This window comes from Aquarana catesbeiana, linkage group LG06 (assembly GCF_042186555.1).
Source record: "Aquarana catesbeiana isolate 2022-GZ linkage group LG06, ASM4218655v1, whole genome shotgun sequence".
Lineage (NCBI taxonomy): Eukaryota > Metazoa > Chordata > Amphibia > Anura > Ranidae > Aquarana > Aquarana catesbeiana.
In genome coordinates this window covers 1,096,020-1,114,026 of record NC_133329.1, presented here as the reverse complement: position 1 = coordinate 1,114,026, position 18,007 = coordinate 1,096,020, and the positions used below count along the sequence as shown (strand labels likewise).

Here is an 18,007-nt window from a genome sequence, read left to right as displayed (position 1 = left end):
CCCTGTAGTCTCCTCCTCCCTGTAGTCTCCTCCTCCTCCCTGTAGTCTCCTCCTCGCTCCCTTGTAGTCTCCTCCTCCCTGTAGTCTCCTCCTCCTCCCTTGTAGTCTCCTCCTCCTGTAGTCTCCTCCTCCTCTTGTAGTCTCCTCCTCCTCTCTGTAGTCTCCTCCCCTCCCTGTAGTCTCCTCCTCCTCCTTGTAGTCTCCTCCTCCCTGTAGTCTCCTCCTCCTCTCTGTAGTCTCCTCCTCCTCCCTGTAGTCTCCTCCTCCTCTTGTAGTCTCCTCCTCCTCCTCCTGTAGTCTCCTCCTCCTCCCTGTAGTCTCCCCCTCCTCCTTGTAGTCTCCTCCTCCTCCTTGTAGTCTCCTCCTCCTCCTTGTAGTCTCCTCCTCCTTCTTGTAGTCTCCTCCTCCTTCTTGTAGTCTCCTCCTCCTCTCTGTAGTCTCCTCCTCCTCCCTGTAGTCTCCTCCTCCTCCTGTAGTCTCCTCCTCTCTGTAGTCTCCTCCTCCTCCTGTAGTCTCCTCCTCCCTGTAGTCTCCTCCTCCCTGTAGTCTCCTCCTCCTCTCTGTAGTCTCCTCCTCCTCCTCCTGTAGTCTCCTCCTCTCTGTAGTCTCCTCCTCCTCCTCTCTGTAGTCTCCTCCTCCTCCCTGTAGTCTCCTCCTCCTCCCTGTAGTCTCCTCCTCCTCCCTGTAGTCTCCTCCTCCTCCTCCCTGTAGTCTCCTCCTCCTCCTCTCTGTAGTCTCCTCCTCTCTGTAGTCTCCTCCTCCCCTCCCTGTAGTCTCCTCCTCCTCCCTCTGTAGTCCTCCTCCCCTCTCCTCCTCCTCCCTGTAGTCTCCTCCTCCTCCCTGTAGTCTCCTCCTCCTCCCTGTAGTCTCCTCCTCCTCTCTGTAGTCTCCTCCTCCTCTCTGTAGTCTCCTCCCTCTCTGTAGTCTCCTCCCCTCTCTGTAGTCTCCTCCCCCTCTCTGTAGTCTCCTCCCCCTCCCTGTAGTCTCCTCCCCCTCCCTGTAGTCTCCTCCCCCTCCCTGTAGTCTCCTCCTCCTCCATGTAAGTCTCCTCCTCCTCTCTGTAGTCTCCTCCTCTCCTGTAGTCTCCTCCTCCTCTCTGTAGTCTCCTCCCCTCTCTGTAGTCTCCTCCTCCTCTCTGTAGTCTCCTCCTCCTCCCTGTAGTCTCCTCCTCCTCCTTGTAGTTCCTCTCCCTGTAGTCTCCTCCTCCTCCTTGTAGTCTCCTCCTCCCTGTAGTCTCCTCCTCCTCTCTGTAGTCTCCTCCTCCTCCCTGTAGTCTCCTCCTCCTCCCTGTAGTCTCCTCCTCTCTGTAGTCTCCTCCCCCTCCTGTAGTCTCCTCCTCCTCCCTGTAGTCTCCTCCTCCCTGTAGTCTCCTCCTCTCTGTAGTCTCCTCCTCTCTGTAGTCTCCTCCTCCTCCTCTCTGTAGTCTCCTCCTCCCTGTAGTCTCCTCCTCCCTGTAGTCTCCTCCTCCCTGTAGTCTCCTCCTCCTCCTCCTCTCTGTAGTCTCCTCCTCCTCTCTGTAGTCTCCTCCTCCCCCTCCCTGTAGTCTCCTCCTCCTCCTCCTGTAGTCTCCTCCTCCCTGTAGTCTCCTCCTCCTCCTGTAGTCTCCTCCCCCTCCTGTAGTCTCCTCCTCCTCCCTGTAGTCTCCTCCCCCTCCCTGTAGGTCTCCTCCCCCTCCCTGTAGTCTCCTCCTCCTCCCTGTAGTCTCCTCCTCTCTGTAGTCTCCTCCCCCTCCCTGTAGTCTCCTCCTCCTCCCTGTAGTCTCCTCCTCTCCTGTAGTCTCCTCCCCCTCCCTGTAGTCTCCTCCTCCTCCCTGTAGTCTCCTCCTCCCTGTAGTCTCCTCCTCTCTGTAGTCTCCTCCTCTCTGTAGTCTCCTCCTCCTCCTCTCTGTAGTCCTCCTCCTCCCTGTAGTCTCCTCCTCCCTGTAGTCTCCTCCTCCCTGTAGTCTCCTCCTCCCTGTAGTCTCCTCCTCCTCCTCCTCTCTGTAGTCTCCTCCTCCTCTCTGTAGTCTCCTCCTCCCCCTCCTGTAGTCTCCTCCTCCTCCTCCCTGTAGTCTCCTCCTCCCTGTAGTCTCCTCCTCCTCCCTGTAGTCTCCTCCCCCTCCCTGTAGTCTCCTCCTCCTCCCTGTAGTCTCCTCCCCCTCCCTGTAGTCTCCTCCCCCTCCCTGTAGTCTCCTCCTCCTCCTCTGTAGTCTCCTCCTCTCTGTAGTCTCCTCCTCCTCCTCTCTGTAGTCTCCTCCTCCCTGTAGTCTCCTCCTCCTCCTCCCTGTAGTCTCCTCCTCCCTGTAGTCTCCTCCTCCCTGTAGTCTCCTCCTCCTCCTCTCTGTAGTCTCCTCCTCTCTGCAGTCTCCTCCTCCTCCCTGTAGTCTCCTCCTCCTCCTCTCTGTAGTCTCCTCCTCCTCTCTGTAGTCTCCTCCTCCCCCTCCCTGTAGTCTCCTCCTCCTCCTCCCTGTAGTCTCCTCCTCCCTGTAGTCTCCTCCTCCTCCCTGTAGTCTCCTCCTCCTCCCTGTAGTCTCTCCTCCTCCTCTCTGTAGTCTCCTCCTCCCTGTAGTCTCCCTCCTCCTCTCTGTAGTCTCCTCCTCCTCTCTGTAGTCTCCTCCTCCTCTCTGTAGTCTCCTCCTCCCCCTCCTGTAGTCTCCTCCTCCTCCTCCTCTCTGTAGTCTCCTCCTCCTCCTCTCTGTAGTCTCCTCCTCCTCCTCCCTGTAGTCTCCTCCTCCTCCTCCCTGTAGTCTCCTCCTCCTCCTCCCTGTAGTCTCCTCCTCCTCCTCCCTGTAGTCCTCCTCCTCCTCCTCTCTGTAGTCTCCTCCTCCTCCTCCCTGTAGTCTCCTCCTCCTCCTCTCTGTAGTCTCCTCCTCCCTGTAGTCTCCTCCTCTCTGTAGTCTCCTCCTCCTCCTGTAGTCTCCTCCTCCTCCTCTCTGTAGTCTCCTCCTCCTTTCTGTAGTCTCCTCCTCCTCTCTGTAGTCTCCTCCTCCTCCTCTCTGTAGTCTCCTCCTCCTCCTCTCTGTAGTCTCCTCCCCCTCTATGTAGTCTCCTCCTCCTCTCTGTAGTCTCCTCCTCCTCCTCTATGTAGTCTCCTCCCCCTCTCTGTAGTCTCCTCCTCCTCTCTGTAGTCTCCTCCTCCTCTCTGTAGTCTCCTCCTCCTCTCTGTAGTCTCCTCCTCCTCCTCTCTGCAGTCTCCTCCTCCTCTATGTAGTCTCCTCCTCCTCTATGTAGTCTCCTCCTCCTCTCTGTAGTCTCCTCCTCCTCTCTGTAGTCTCCTCCTCCTCTCTGTAGTCTCCTCCTCCTCCCTGTAGTCTCCTCCTCCTCTCTGTAGTCTCCTCCTCCTCCTCCTCCCTGTAGTCTCCTCCTCTCTGTAGTCTCCTCCTCCTCCTCTCTGTAGTCTCCTCCTCCTCTCTGTAGTCTCCTCCTCCTCTCTGTAGTCTCCTCCTCCTCCTCTCTGTAGTCTCCTCCCCCTCTATGTAGTCTCCTCCTCTCTGTAGTCTCCTCCTCCTCTCTGTAGTCTCCTCCTCCTCCTCTCTGTAGTCTCCTCCCCCTCTATGTAGTCTCCTCCTCTCTGTAGTCTCCTCCTCCTCTCTGTAGTCTCCTCCCCCTCTATGTAGTCTCCTCCCCCTCTATGTAGTCTCCTCCCCCTCTATGTAGTCTCCTCCTCCTCTCTGTAGTCTCCTCCTCTCTGTAGTCTCCTCCTCCTCTCTGTAGTCTCCTCCTCCTCCTCTCTGCAGTCTCCTCCTCCTCTCTGTAGTCTCCTCCTCCTCTATGTAGTCTCCTCCTCCTCTCTGTAGTCTCCTCCCCCTCTATGTAGTCTCCTCCTCTCTGTAGTCTCCTCCTCCTCTATGTAGTCTCCTCCTCTCTGTAGTCTCCTCCTCCTCTCTGTAGTCTCCTCCTCTCTGTAGTCTCCTCCCCCTCTATGTAGTCTCCTCCTCCTCCCTGTAGTCTCCTCCTCCTCTCTGTAGTCTCCTCCTCCTCTCTGTAGTCTCCTCCTCCCTGTAGTCTCCTCCTCCTCCTCTCTGTAGTCTCCTCCTCCTCCCTGTAGTCTCCTCCTCCTCCCTGTAGTCTCCTCCTCCTCCCTGTAGTCTCCTCCTCTCTGTAGTCTCCTCCTCCTCCTGTAGTCTCCTCCTCTCTGTAGTCTCCTCCTCTCTGTAGTCTCCTCCTCTCTGTAGTCTCCTCCTCTCTGTAGTCTCCTCCTCCTCCCTGTAGTCTCCTCCTCCCTGTAGTCTCCTCCTCCTCTATGTAGTCTCCTCCTCCTCCCTGTAGTCTCCTCCTCTCTGTAGTCTCCTCCTCCTCTATGTAGTCTCCTCCTCCTCCCTGTAGTCTCCTCCTCCCTGTAGTCTCCTCCTCCTCCTCTCTGTAGTCTCCTCCTCCTCCCTGTAGTCTCCTCCTCCTATATGTAGTCTCCTCCTCCTCTCTGTAGTCTCCTCCTCCTCTCTGTAGTCTCCTCCTCCTCCCTGTAGTCTCCTCCTCCTCTCTGTAGTCTCCTCCTCCTCCTCTCTGCAGTCTCCTCCTCCTCTCTGTAGTCTCCTCCTCCTCCTCTCTGTAGTCTCCTCCTCCTCCTCTCTGTAGTCTCCTCCCCTCCCTGTAGTCTCCTCCTCCTCTATGTAGTCTCCTCCTCCTCCCTGTAGTCTCCTCCTCCCTGTAGTCTCCTCCTCCTCCTCTCTGTAGTCTCCTCCTCCTCCCTGTAGTCTCCTCCTCCTATATGTAGTCTCCTCCTCCTCTCTGTAGTCTCCTCCTCCTCTCTGTAGTCTCCTCCTCCTCCCTGTAGTCTCCTCCTCCTCCCTGTAGTCTCCTCCTCCTCTCTGTAGTCTCCTCCTCCTCTCTGTAGTCTCCTCCTCCTCCTCTCTGCAGTCTCCTCCTCCTCTCTGTAGTCTCCTCCTCCTCCTCTCTGTAGTCTCCTCCTCCTCCCTGTAGTCTCCTCCTCCTCTCTGTAGTCTCCTCCCCCTCTATGTAGTCTCCTCCTCTCTGTAGTCTCCTCCTCCTCTATGTAGTCTCCTCCTCCTCTCTGTAGTCTCCTCCTCCTCCTCTCTGCAGTCTCCTCCTCCTCTCTGTAGTCTCCTCCTCCTCTCTGTAGTCTCCTCCTCCTCCTCTCTGCAGTCTCCTCCTCCTCTCTGTAGTCTCCTCCTCCTCTATAGAAGCGGAGCCCCTGGGTGGAAAGGTTCGGATAGAAGCTGGCTGACTTCCGGGTTGGAGGATCTCTGTACGGCCCCTGTGGGGTCTCAGCTTCTATCAGACACTTCTCACACCGGCATCTTCCCCTCCCCCTCACTCACCGGTATATCAGGAGCCGCCGCCTGTGCCGTCGGCGGTCCCCCCGCATCACGTGACATGACTGTTATTCGCCACTAACTTCCGGCGCTGGATGATGACGCGGTTTGAATTTTCCTCCAGCCACGTGACGCCGGCAGCCAATCAGCGAGGAAAGATAATAGAGACACGTTGTTCAGTGAGATCACATGACAGCGCCGACCAATCAGAGGCGGAGAGGATCTGACTGGTCAATGTGAGGTGAGTGTATACAGTGTATATATATATGTATATAGTGTGAGGTAGGGTGTGTGTGTGTGTATATATATATATATTAGTGTGAGGTTGGTGTGTGTGTATTTATATATTATGTATATAGTGTGAGGTAGGTGTGTGTGTGTGTGTATATATATATTAGTGTGAGGTTGGTGTGTGTGTGTGTGTATATATATATATATATATATATATATATATATGTGAGGTAGGTGTGTGTGTATATATATATAGTGTGAGGTAGGTGTGTGTGTGTGTGTATATATATATATATGTGAGGTAGGTGTGTGTGTATATATATATAGTGTGAGGTTGGTGTGTATTTATATATATATAGTGTGAGGTAGGTGTGTGTGTGTGTGTATATATATATATATATATATATATATATGTGAGGTAGGTGTGTGTGTATATATATATAGTGTGAGGTAGGTGTGTGTGTGTGTGTGTATATATATATATATATGTGAGGTAGGTGTGTGTGTATATATATATATAGTGTGAGGTTGGTGTGTGTGTGTGTGTGTGTATGTATATGTGTGTATATATATATATATATATATATATATATAATCTATATCATGAGGTAGGTGAAAGTTTTGGCATAGGTCTGTCTCTCCTCATACCAGGCGGTACACAGGAGTCTAATGACTTTTTCTCCATAGACCCGGCCGGTGTCTGTAGTGAATCAATAACTTTAGACAAAGTCCCAGTAACAGCACTGTGTGTCTCCACACAGGGCGACGTCTTCCCAGAACTCAGGGCAGTCCATTCAGGAAGGGTCATTGTGGAGGCAACATCCTCGCCTTGTGACCACTATAGCCCACGAGAAGCCTTCACATAGCCCCACCTTCTTCTGAGTAGGCACTACAGGAACAGGCGTAGTGGACTCAGGAATCACAGCAGTAGCAGTGTCTCTTTCTGTAACATTGTCGGTAGCAACAGGCGAAGTGGCGGCCCGTCGCTCCCTCTCTGTAGCGGTAGCAGCTTCCACTGTAGCGATACCTGTCACCCAATCCATCCGGTAGGCATGGGGTGGCATAGTAGGTGGCTCCACCACAAACAAATACTCTCCACACTGCGGACCTCGACCAAATGGACGAAGATGTACGGCCAATCCTCCACATCGGTGGCAGGACATGCCCAGTCCCTCAACATCTCCCGGGGTATACAGGACAAACTTCCCCTGCGGTTTCATTCGAACTCCAGTATCCGTGAGCAGAGTTCTAGCCTGCACAGTATTCATCACGGTGCTTGCAGGGAACACTCTGGGTCCCACAACCGATTGCAACGCCAGAAAAGACATGGCCACACTCTGATCATCTCAGCACGATCACGAGGCTTCTCTTTCCCTCTGGCGCCAAACACATACACGCGTCCCACATGGTAGCAAGTAGGGTAACTCCTCCCACTTGTTCTTTCTGTCACGTAGCTCCCGGGCCTCTTCTGGCGCCCAGCGTCTACGCACCCAAAAGCAAAGTCCTGCAGTTTAACTTTTCCTCTTCCTGAAAAGATTTTTTTTTTTTTCAAAGTCCAGCTCTCTCTCTGTAAACTCCTGGTAAAACACTCCACTGGGTTGCAATAATTGTCGGTCAACAAATCCCGGACGAGCCCCCACATGTAGCACTAACTCTCGGTGGAGCTGCTGGTTTCAATGGGTCTGTTACCTTCACTTTGCTTCCCTCTGTTTCACCGGCACCGGGTCTAGGGGTTCCGTTGAGTTTACTGCTGGACGACACACGCACCAACACTGGAGTACGTTTTCAATGCTTTATTAAACAGTCAAACTTTAGGAAGTAGCAGGAAAGAGACGGAAAAGGAAACCTTCAGGAGAAACTCAAATATCTTCTTCTAATATCTTAGTGACAAATGTCCCGGTAGAATTCAGATAATTATGTGGAACGCGCTCCCCTCATGGGACACACTCTTTGCTCATCTGGATAGGCCTCTCTCACCGGTCTAGCAGCCAGCACGCAGCACGAATCAAAGATTCTGCCACAGACTTACTTGGGGGGGTAAATCTGCACGATCCTCTGCCATAGGATGTATCAGATCTTCTGCAGTGAACATTCACTCACAGTGCCTGAACCTTTAAGCCGAACCGGCAACACTATGCTGTATAATTACTTCTTTTGGATATGTCCTACAACCGAGTCACCAGGCCCCTCTATAGACCAGCACGCTGCATGATCTCTCCAAGACGGGTCCTCCCCTGGGATCTCCTCGGCTGTCCAGCTTCGTCACACAGGACCGACAGCTCAGGACCATTCCTCGGCCACGGTGGTAGGCCCCAGACAAGCCTCTGGACCCACCCCTGCGCCGCTGTATCGTGGGCCTCCCGATCGGAGGACCATGAGGTAGCTCCTTAACACATCTGTCGGCCAGGAGGGCCAGCAGGTGGCTGTAAAACGACCTTAGAACATGGCGTCTGTTCCATAAATACCCTCGCCCAGAATGCAACTCGGAGGACCACCTCCACCGAGCTTGTCTCCGAGACAGAGGAGCATCCATACACTTTGACACGTTGCCTTTCCAACCCTGACCAGTGGTAACAGCGACACCCACCGGTCAGCACGGAAGCACAGACAACGTCAGCCAAGCTGGAACAGAGGAGAACTTTTAACCTTCCTAACACATAATTTACTAAATTTACCTAATCTGCGGTAGATTGTAAATCTACCAGCGATATATATAGTGTGAGGTAGGTGTGTGTGTGTGTGTGTGTGTGTGTATGTGTGTGTGTGTATATATATATATATTTATATTAGTGTGAGGTAGGTTTATATATAGTGTGAGGCCATGCTTACATCCATCCCGGTGTTACGCCATGCTTACATCCATCCCCGGTGTTGCGCCACGCTTACGTCCATCCCCGGTGTTGCGCCACGCTTACGTCCATCCCCGGTGTTGCGCCACGCTTACGTCCATCCCCGGTGTTGCGCCACGCTTACGTCCATCCCCGGTGTTGCGCCACGCTTACGTCCATCCCGGTGTTGCGCCACGCTTACGTCCATCCCGGTGTTGCGCCACGCTTACGTCCATCCCGGTGTTGCGCCACGCTTACATCCACACACTTGAAGGGTTTCCTGACCAAAGTGACACCCCAGTGGGGGAGGGCTGTGGGCGTATTTGAGGATGAACGGTGGGAAGAGGCCCTGCAGGCTGTTCAGTGGTGTTGGTGGCTCATCGCCTGTCCCCATTGTACACAGTGTTGTGGGTACATCTTACCCTCAGAAGACTGTGGAGGACGGGTCCGAGAGAAGACTCGGAGTGCACTAGATGCTCCACAGTCCATGGTGACCTCCTACATTTATGGTAGTAATGCTTCATCTATACTGGTCAGGGGTGGTGGCTACCATTAAGAAGGTGTCCTGATGGATCCTAAGCCCCGTATATTAGGCATTTTAGACAACATCTCCATTGAGGAGATATCTAAACGAGCCAGAGCATTCTTTCAGGCACACAAACTTCTCCTTAGACATTGGAAAGGAACGGAACCTCCCGATCTGAGAGGACGACTCACATGGAGAACACTCTGCGCCTGGAGAAGTACATCTTCCAGGATAGGGGTCACCCAGAAAAGTTCACCACTCCTCTGGTCTGCATGGTTAGATCCCCCTGGCCTTTGCCCGGTAGGTTTGGTCTTTGCCCGGTAGGTTTGGTCTTTGCCCGGTAGGTTTGGTCTTTGCCCGGTAGGTTTGGTCTTTGCTTGGTAGGTTTGGTCTTGGCTCAGTAAATTTGGTCTTTGCCCGGTAGATTTAGTCTTGTCCCGGTAGATCTGGTCTTTGCCCGGTAGGTTTGGTCTTTGCCCGGTAGGTTTGGTCTTTGCCCGGTAGGTTTGGTCTTTGCCCGGTAGGTTTGGTCTTTGCCCGGTAGGTTTGGTCTTTGCCCGGTAGGTTTGGTCTTGTCCCGGTAGATCTGGTCTTTGCCCGGTAGGTTTGGTCTTTGCCCGGTAGGTTTGGTCTTTGCCCGGTAGGTTTGGTCTTTGCCCGGTAGGTTTGGTCTTTGCCCGGTAGGTTTGGTCTTTGCCCGGTAGGTTTGGTCTTTGCCCGGTAGGTTTGGTCTTTGCCCGGTAGGTTTGGTCTTTGCCCGGTAGGTTTGGTCTTGTCCCGGTAGATCTGGTCTTTGCCCGGTAGGTTTGGTCTTTGCCCGGTAGGTTTGGTCTTTGCCCGGTAGGTTTGGTCTTGGCCCGGTAGGTTTGGTCTTGGACAGAAGATAGTTGACTGTGGTCACTATATGGAGAGGTGGCCCTCTGGGCTCGCACACTGCAGATAACTATGGTAGGAGACTAGGTAAAGAGGGGGAGGGGCGGGGTAAACGGCAGAAATGTTGTACTGCAAACACATTTTCATTCATACCTGTGGAATGTGATAATATGTCGGGTTATTCCTGCCAACACTTTTTTTATGGAACCTGTGCTGTTGGATTTTATAAAGATATTTACTTCAATAAAACTTTTGAGACAAAAAAAAGAGTGTGCAGGGGTTTGCAGGATGTCATGTAGAGTGTGCGGGGGGTCAGGAGGATGTTATGTAGGACATGTAGCGTGTGCGGGGGTCGGGAGGATGTCATGTAGCGTGTGCGGGGGTCGGGAGGATGTCATGTAGGACATGTAGCGTGTGCGGGGGTCGGGAGGATTTCATGTAGGACATGTAGCGTGTGCGGGGGTCGGGAGGATGTCATGTAGGACATGTAGCGTGTGCGGGGGTCGGGAGGATGTCATGTAGGACATGTAGCGTGTGCAGGGGGTCGGGAGGATGACATGTAGCGTGTGCAGGGGTCGGGAGGATGTCATGTAGGACATGTAGAGTGTGCGGGGGTCGGTAGGATGTCATGTAGGACATGTAGCATGTGCGGGGGGTCGGGAGGATGTCATGTAGGACATGTAGAGTGTGCTGGGGGTCGGGAGGATGACATGTAGCGTGTGCAGGGGTCGGTAGGATGTCATGTAGGACATGTAGAGTGTGCGGGGGTCGGTAGGATGTCATGTAGGACATGTAGAGTGTGCGGGGGGTCGGGAGGATGTCATGTAGGACATGTAGAGTGTGCGGGGGTCGGTAGGATGTCATGTAGGACATGTAGAGTGTGCGGGGGTCGGTAGGATGTCATGTAGGACATGTAGCATGTGCGGGGGGTCGGGAGGATGTCATGTAGGACATGTAGAGTGTGCTGGGGGTCGGGAGGATGACATGTAGCGTGTGCAGGGGTCGGGAGGATGACATGTAGGACATGTAGAGTGTGCGGGGGTCGGTAGGATGTCATGTAGGACATGTAGCATGTGCGGGGGGTCGGGAGGATGTCATGTAGGACATGTAGAGTGTGCTGGGGGTCGGGAGGATGACATGTAGCGTGTGCAGGGGTCGGGAGGATGTCATGTAGGACATGTAGAGTGTGCGGGGGTCGGTAGGATGTCATGTAGGACATGTAGAGTGTGCGGGGGGTCGGGAGGATGACATGTAGCGTGTGCGGGGGTCGGGAGGATGTCATGTAGGACATGTAGCGTGTGCGGGGGTCGGTAGGATGTCATGTAGGACATGTAGCGTGTGCGGGGGGTCGGGAGGATGTCATGTAGGACATGTAGAGTGTGCGGGGGTCGGGAGGATGTCATGTAGGACATGTAGAGTGTGCGGGGGGTCGGGAAGATGTCATGTAGGACATGTAGTGTGTGCGGGGGTCGGGAGGATGTCATGTAGGACATGTAGCATGTGCGGGGGTCGGGAGGATGTCATGTAGGACATGTAGAGTGTGCGGGGGGTCGGGAAGATGTCATGTAGGACATGTAGCATGTGCGGGGGGTCGGGAAGATGTCATGTAGGACATGTAGCATGTGCGGGGGGTCGGGAAGATGTCATGTAGGACATGTAGAGTGTGCGGGGGGTCGGGAAGATGTCATGTAGGACATGTAGAGTGTGCGGGGGTCAGTAGGATGTCATGTAGGACATGTAGCGTGTGCGGGGGGTCGGGAAGATGTCATGTAGGACATGTAGAGTGTGCGGGGGGTCGGGAAGATGTCATGTAGGACATGTAGAGTGTGCGGGGGTCAGTAGGATGTCATGTAGGACATGTAGCGTGTGCGGGGGGTCGGGAAGATGTCATGTAGGACATGTAGAGTGTGCGGGGGGTCGGGAAGATGTCATGTAGGACATGTAGAGTGTGCGGGGGTCAGTAGGATGTCATGTAGGACATGTAGCATGTGCGGGGGGTCGGGAGGATGTCATGTAGGACATGTAGAGTGTGCGGGGGTCGGGAAGATGTCATGTAGGACATGTAGAGTGTGCGGGGGGTCGGGAAGATGTCATGTAGGACATGTAGCGTGTGTGGGGGGGTCAGGAGGATGTCATGTAGGACATGTAGCGTGTGCGGGGGGTCGGGAAGATGTCATGTAGGACATGTAGAGTGTGCGGGGGTCAGTAGGATGTCATGTAGGACATGTAGCGTGTGCGGGGGGTCGGGAAGATGTCATGTAGGACATGTAGAGTGTGCGGGGGTCGGTAGGATGTCATGTAGGACATGTAGAGTGTGCGGGGGTCGGTAGGATGTCATGTAGGACATGTAGCGTGTGCGGGGGGTCGGGAGGATGTCATGTAGGACATGTAGCGTGTGCGGGGGGTCGGGAGGATGTCATGTAGGACATGTAGAGTGTGCGGGGGGTCGGGAGGATGTCATGTAGGACATGTAGAGTGTGCGGGGGTTGGTAGGATGTTATGTAGGACATGTAGCGTGTGCGGAGGGTCGGGAGGATGTCATGTAGGACATGTAGAGTGTGCGGGGGGTCGGGAGGATGTCATGTAGGACATGTAGAGTGTGCGGGGGTTGGTAGGATGTTATGTAGGACATGTAGCGTGTGCGGGGGTTGGTAGGATGTTATGTAGGACATGTAGCGTGTGCGGCGGTCAGGAGGATGTCATGTAGGACATGTAGTGTGTGCGGGGGTCGGTAGGATGTCATGTAGGGTGTGCGGGGGTCAGGAGGATGTCATGTAGAGTGTGCGGGGGTCAGGAGGATCAGGATGTCATGTAGGACATGTAGCGTGTGCGGGGGGTCGGGTGGATGTCATGTAGGACATGTAGCATGTGCGGGGGTTGGGAGGATGTCATGTAGGACATGTAGCGTGTGCGGGGGTCGGGAGGATGTCATGTAGGACATGTAGCGTGTGCGGGGGTCGGGAGGATGTCATGTAGGACATGTAGCGTGTGCGGGGGGTCGGGAAGATGTCATGTAGGACATGTAGAGTGTGCGGGGGGTCGGGAAGATGTCATGTAGGACATGTAGTGTGTGCGGGGGTCGGGAGGATGTCATGTAGGACATGTAGCATGTGCGGGGGGTCGGGAAGATGTCATGTAGGACATGTAGAGTGTGCGGGGGTCGGGAGGATGTCATGTAGGACATGTAGAGTGTGCGGGGATCGGGAGGATGTCATGTAGGACATGTAGAGTGTGCGGGGGGGTCAGGAGGATGTCATGTAGGACATGTAGCGTGTGCGGGGGGTCGGGAAGATGTCATGTAGGACATGTAGAGTGTGCGGGGGTCAGTAGGATGTCATGTAGGACATGTAGCGTGTGCGGGGGGTCGGGAAGATGTCATGTAGGACATGTAGAGTGTGCGGGGGTCGGTAGGATGTCATGTAGGACATGTAGAGTGTGCGGGGGTCGGTAGGATGTCATGTAGGACATGTAGCGTGTGCGGGGGGTCGGGAGGATGTCATGTAGGACATGTAGCGTGTGCGGGGGGTCGGGAGGATGTCATGTAGGACATGTAGAGTGTGCGGGGGTTGGTAGGATGTTATGTAGGACATGTAGCGTGTGCGGGGGTTGGTAGGATGTTATGTAGGACATGTAGCGTGTGCGGCGGTCAGGCGGATGTCATGTAGGACATGTAGTGTGTGCGGGGGTCGGTAGGATGTCATGTAGGGTGTGCGGGGGTCAGGAGGATGTCATGTAGAGTGTGCGGGGGTCAGGAGGATCAGGATGTCATGTAGGACATGTAGCGTGTGCAGGGGTCGGGTGGATGTCATGTAGGACATGTAGCATGTGCGGGGGGTCGGTAGGATGTCATGTAGGACATGTAGAGTGTGCGGGGGTCGGGAGGATGTCATGTAGGACATGTAGCATGTGCGGGGGGTCGGGAAGATGTCATGTAGGACATGTAGAGTGTGCGGGGGGTCGGGAAGATGTCATGTAGGACATGTAGAGTGTGCGGGGGTCAGTAGGATGTCATGTAGGACATGTAGCGTGTGCGGGGGGTCGGGAAGATGTCATGTAGGACATGTAGAGTGTGCGGGGGTCGGTAGGATGTCATGTAGGACATGTAGGATGTCATGTAGGACATGTAGCGTGTGCGGGGGGTCGGGAGGATGTCATGTAGGACATGTAGCGTGTGCGGGGGGTCGGGAGGATGTCATGTAGGACATGTAGCGTGTGCGGGGGGTCGGGAGGATGTTATGTAGGACATGTAGCGTGTGCGGGGGTTGGTAGGATGTTATGTAGGACATGTAGCGTGTGCGGCGGTCAGGAGGATGTCATGTAGGACATGTAGTGTGTGCGGGGGTCGGTAGGATGTCATGTAGGGTGTGCGGGGGTCAGGAGGATGTCATGTAGAGTGTGCGGGGGTCAGGAGGATCAGGATGTCATGTAGGACATGTAGCGTGCGCAGGGGTCGGGTGGATGTCATGTAGGACATATAGCATGTGCGGGGGGTCGGTAGGATGTCATGTAGGACATGTAGAGTGTGCGGGGGGTCGGGAAGATGTCATGTAGGACATGTAGAGTGTGCGGGGGGTCGGGAAGATGTCATGTAGGACATGTAGCGTGTGTGGGGGGGTCAGGAGGATGTCATGTAGGACATGTAGCGTGTGCGGGGGGTCGGGAAGATGTCATGTAGGACATGTAGAGTGTGCGGGGGTCGGTAGGATGTCATGTAGGACATGTAGAGTGTGCGGGGGTCGGTAGGATGTCATGTAGGACATGTAGCGTGTGCGGGGGGTCGGGAGGATGTCATGTAGGACATGTAGCGTGTGCGGGGGTCGGGAGGATGTCATGTAGGACATGTAGCGTGTGCGGGGGTCGGGAGGATGTCATGTAGGACATGTAGCGTGTGCGGGGGGTCGGGAAGATGTCATGTAGGACATGTAGAGTGTGCGGGGGGTCGGGAAGATGTCATGTAGGACATGTAGAGTGTGCGGGGGGTCGGGAAGATGTCATGTAGGACATGTAGTGTGTGCGGGGGTCGGGAGGATGTCATGTAGGACATGTAGCATGTGCGGGGGGTCGGGAAGATGTCATGTAGGACATGTAGAGTGTGCGGGGGTCGGGAGGATGTCATGTAGGACATGTAGAGTGTGCGGGGATCGGGAGGATGTCATGTAGGACATGTAGAGTGTGCGGGGGGGTCAGGAGGATGTCATGTAGGACATGTAGCGTGTGCGGGGGGTCGGGAAGATGTCATGTAGGACATGTAGAGTGTGCGGGGGTCAGTAGGATGTCATGTAGGACATGTAGCGTGTGCGGGGGGTCGGGAAGATGTCATGTAGGACATGTAGAGTGTGCGGGGGTCGGTAGGATGTCATGTAGGACATGTAGAGTGTGCGGGGGTCGGTAGGATGTCATGTAGGACATGTAGCGTGTGCGGGGGGTCGGGAGGATGTCATGTAGGACATGTAGCGTGTGCGGGGGGTCGGGAGGATGTCATGTAGGACATGTAGAGTGTGCGGGGGTTGGTAGGATGTTATGTAGGACATGTAGCGTGTGCGGGGGTTGGTAGGATGTTATGTAGGACATGTAGCGTGTGCGGCGGTCAGGAGGATGTCATGTAGGACATGTAGTGTGTGCGGGGGTCGGTAGGATGTCATGTAGGGTGTGCGGGGGTCAGGAGGATGTCATGTAGAGTGTGCGGGGGTCAGGAGGATCAGGATGTCATGTAGGACATGTAGCGTGTGCAGGGGTCGGGTGGATGTCATGTAGGACATGTAGCATGTGCGGGGGGTCGGTAGGATGTCATGTAGGACATGTAGAGTGTGCGGGGGTCGGGAGGATGTCATGTAGGACATGTAGCGTGTGCGGGGGGTCGGGAAGATGTCATGTAGGACATGTAGAGTGTGCGGGGGGTCGGGAAGATGTCATGTAGGACATGTAGAGTGTGCGGGGGTCAGTAGGATGTCATGTAGGACATGTAGCGTGTGCGGGGGGTCGGGAAGATGTCATGTAGGACATGTAGAGTGTGCGGGGGTCGGTAGGATGTCATGTAGGACATGTAGGATGTCATGTAGGACATGTAGCGTGTGCGGGGGGTCGGGAGGATGTCATGTAGGACATGTAGCGTGTGCGGGGGGTCGGGAGGATGTCATGTAGGACATGTAGCGTGTGCGGGGGGTCGGGAGGATGTTATGTAGGACATGTAGCGTGTGCGGGGGTTGGTAGGATGTTATGTAGGACATGTAGCGTGTGCGGCGGTCAGGAGGATGTCATGTAGGACATGTAGTGTGTGCGGGGGTCGGTAGGATGTCATGTAGGGTGTGCGGGGGTCAGGAGGATGTCATGTAGAGTGTGCGGGGGTCAGGAGGATCAGGATGTCATGTAGGACATGTAGCGTGCGCAGGGGTCGGGTGGATGTCATGTAGGACATATAGCATGTGCGGGGGGTCGGTAGGATGTCATGTAGGACATGTAGAGTGTGCGGGGGGTCGGGAAGATGTCATGTAGGACATGTAGAGTGTGCGGGGGGTCGGGAAGATGTCATGTAGGACATGTAGCGTGTGTGGGGGGGTCAGGAGGATGTCATGTAGGACATGTAGCGTGTGCGGGGGGTCGGGAAGATGTCATGTAGGACATGTAGAGTGTGCGGGGGTCGGTAGGATGTCATGTAGGACATGTAGAGTGTGCGGGGGTCGGTAGGATGTCATGTAGGACATGTAGCGTGTGCGGGGGGTCGGGAGGATGTCATGTAGGACATGTAGAGTGTGCGGGGGGTCGGGAGGATGTCATGTAGGACATGTAGAGTGTGCGGGGGTCAGTAGGATGTCATGTAGGACATGTAGTGTGTGCGGGGGTCAGTAGGATGTCATGTAGGACATGTAGCGTGTGCGGGGGGTCGGGAAGATGTCATGTAGGACATGTAGAGTGTGCGGGGGTCGGTAGGATGTCATGTAGGACATGTAGAGTGTGCGGGGGTCGGTAGGATGTCATGTAGGACATGTAGCGTGTGCGGGGGGTCAGGAGGATGTCATGTAGGACATGTAGCGTGTGCGGGGGGTCGGGAGGATGTCATGTAGGACATGTAGCGTGTGCGGGGGTTGGTAGGATGTTATGTAGGACATGTAGCGTGTGCGGGGGTTGGTAGGATGTTATGTAGGACATGTAGCGTGTGCGGCGGTCAGGAGGATGTCATGTAGGACATGTAGTGTGTGCGGGGGTCAGTAGGATGTCATGTAGGGTGTGCGGGGGTCAGGAGGATGTCATGTAGAGTGTGCGGGGGTCAGGAGGATCAGGATGTCATGTAGGACATGTAGCGTGTGCAGGGGTCGGGTGGATGTCATGTAGGACATGTAGCATGTGCGGGGGGTCGGTAGGATGTCATGTAGGACATGTAGAGTGTGCGAGGGTCGGGAGGATGTCATGTAGGACATGTAGCGTGTGCGGGGGTCGGGAGGATGTCATGTAGGACATGTAGCGTGTGCGGGGGTCGGGAGGATGTCATGTAGGACATGTAGCGTGTGCAGGGGTCCGGTGGATGTCATGTAGCGTGTGCGGGGGTCAGGAGGATGACATGTAGCGTGTGCGGGGGGTCGGGAGATGTCATGTAGGACATGTAGCGGGTACGGTGGTCGGGAGGATGACATGTAGCGTGTGCGGGAGTCAGGAGGATGTCATGTAGGACATGTAGCGTGTGCGGGGGGTCGGTAGGATGTCATGTAGGACATGTAGAGTGTGCGGGGGTCGGGAGGATGTCATGTAGGACATGTAGCGTGTGTGGGGGTCGGTAGGATGTCATGTAGAGTGTGCGGGGGGTCGGGAGGATGTCATGTACGACATGTAGAGTGTGCGGGGGGTCGGGAAGATGTCATGTAGGACATGTAGAGTGTGCGGGGGGTCGGGAAGATGTCATGTAGGACATGTAGTGTGTGCGGGGGGTCGGGAGGATGTCATGTAGGACATGTAGCATGTGCGGGGGGTCGGGAAGATGTCATGTATTACATGTAGCATGTGCGGGGGGTCGGGAAGATGTCATGTAGGACATGTAGCATGTGCGGGGGGTCGGGAAGATGTCATGTAGGACATGTAGAGTGTGCGGGGGTCGGGAGGATGTCATGTAGGACATGTAGAGTGTGCGGGGGGTCGGGAAGATGTCATGTAGGACATGTAGCATGTGCGGGGGGTCGGGAAGATGTCATGTAGGACATGTAGCATGTGCGGGGGGTCGGGAAGATGTCATGTAGGACATGTAGAGTGTGCGGGGGTCAGGAGGATGTCATGTAGGACATGTAGCGTGTGCGGGGGGTCGGGAAGATG

At 55.0% G+C, this 18,007-nt stretch overlaps 2 protein-coding genes across 2 annotated transcripts in view; one reads left to right on the top strand and one right to left on the bottom strand.

Annotated features, from left to right (window-relative positions):
• Positions 1-5,395, bottom strand: part of PRR14 (proline rich 14) — a gene marked incomplete in the record, with an annotated part of 38,730 nt that extends 33,335 nt beyond the window's left edge. The window contains 1 exon segment of the mRNA XM_073635273.1: positions 5,258-5,395. Coding sequence (XP_073491374.1) covers positions 5,258-5,304 — 47 coding nt within the window.
• RUSF1 (RUS family member 1) overlaps positions 5,120-18,007 on the top strand; it is a 68,039-nt gene continuing 55,151 nt past the window's right edge. The window contains exon 1 of the mRNA XM_073635274.1: positions 5,120-5,492. The gene's annotated coding sequence lies outside the window, so the exon portion shown is untranslated. The remainder of the gene's footprint in view (positions 5,493-18,007) is intronic.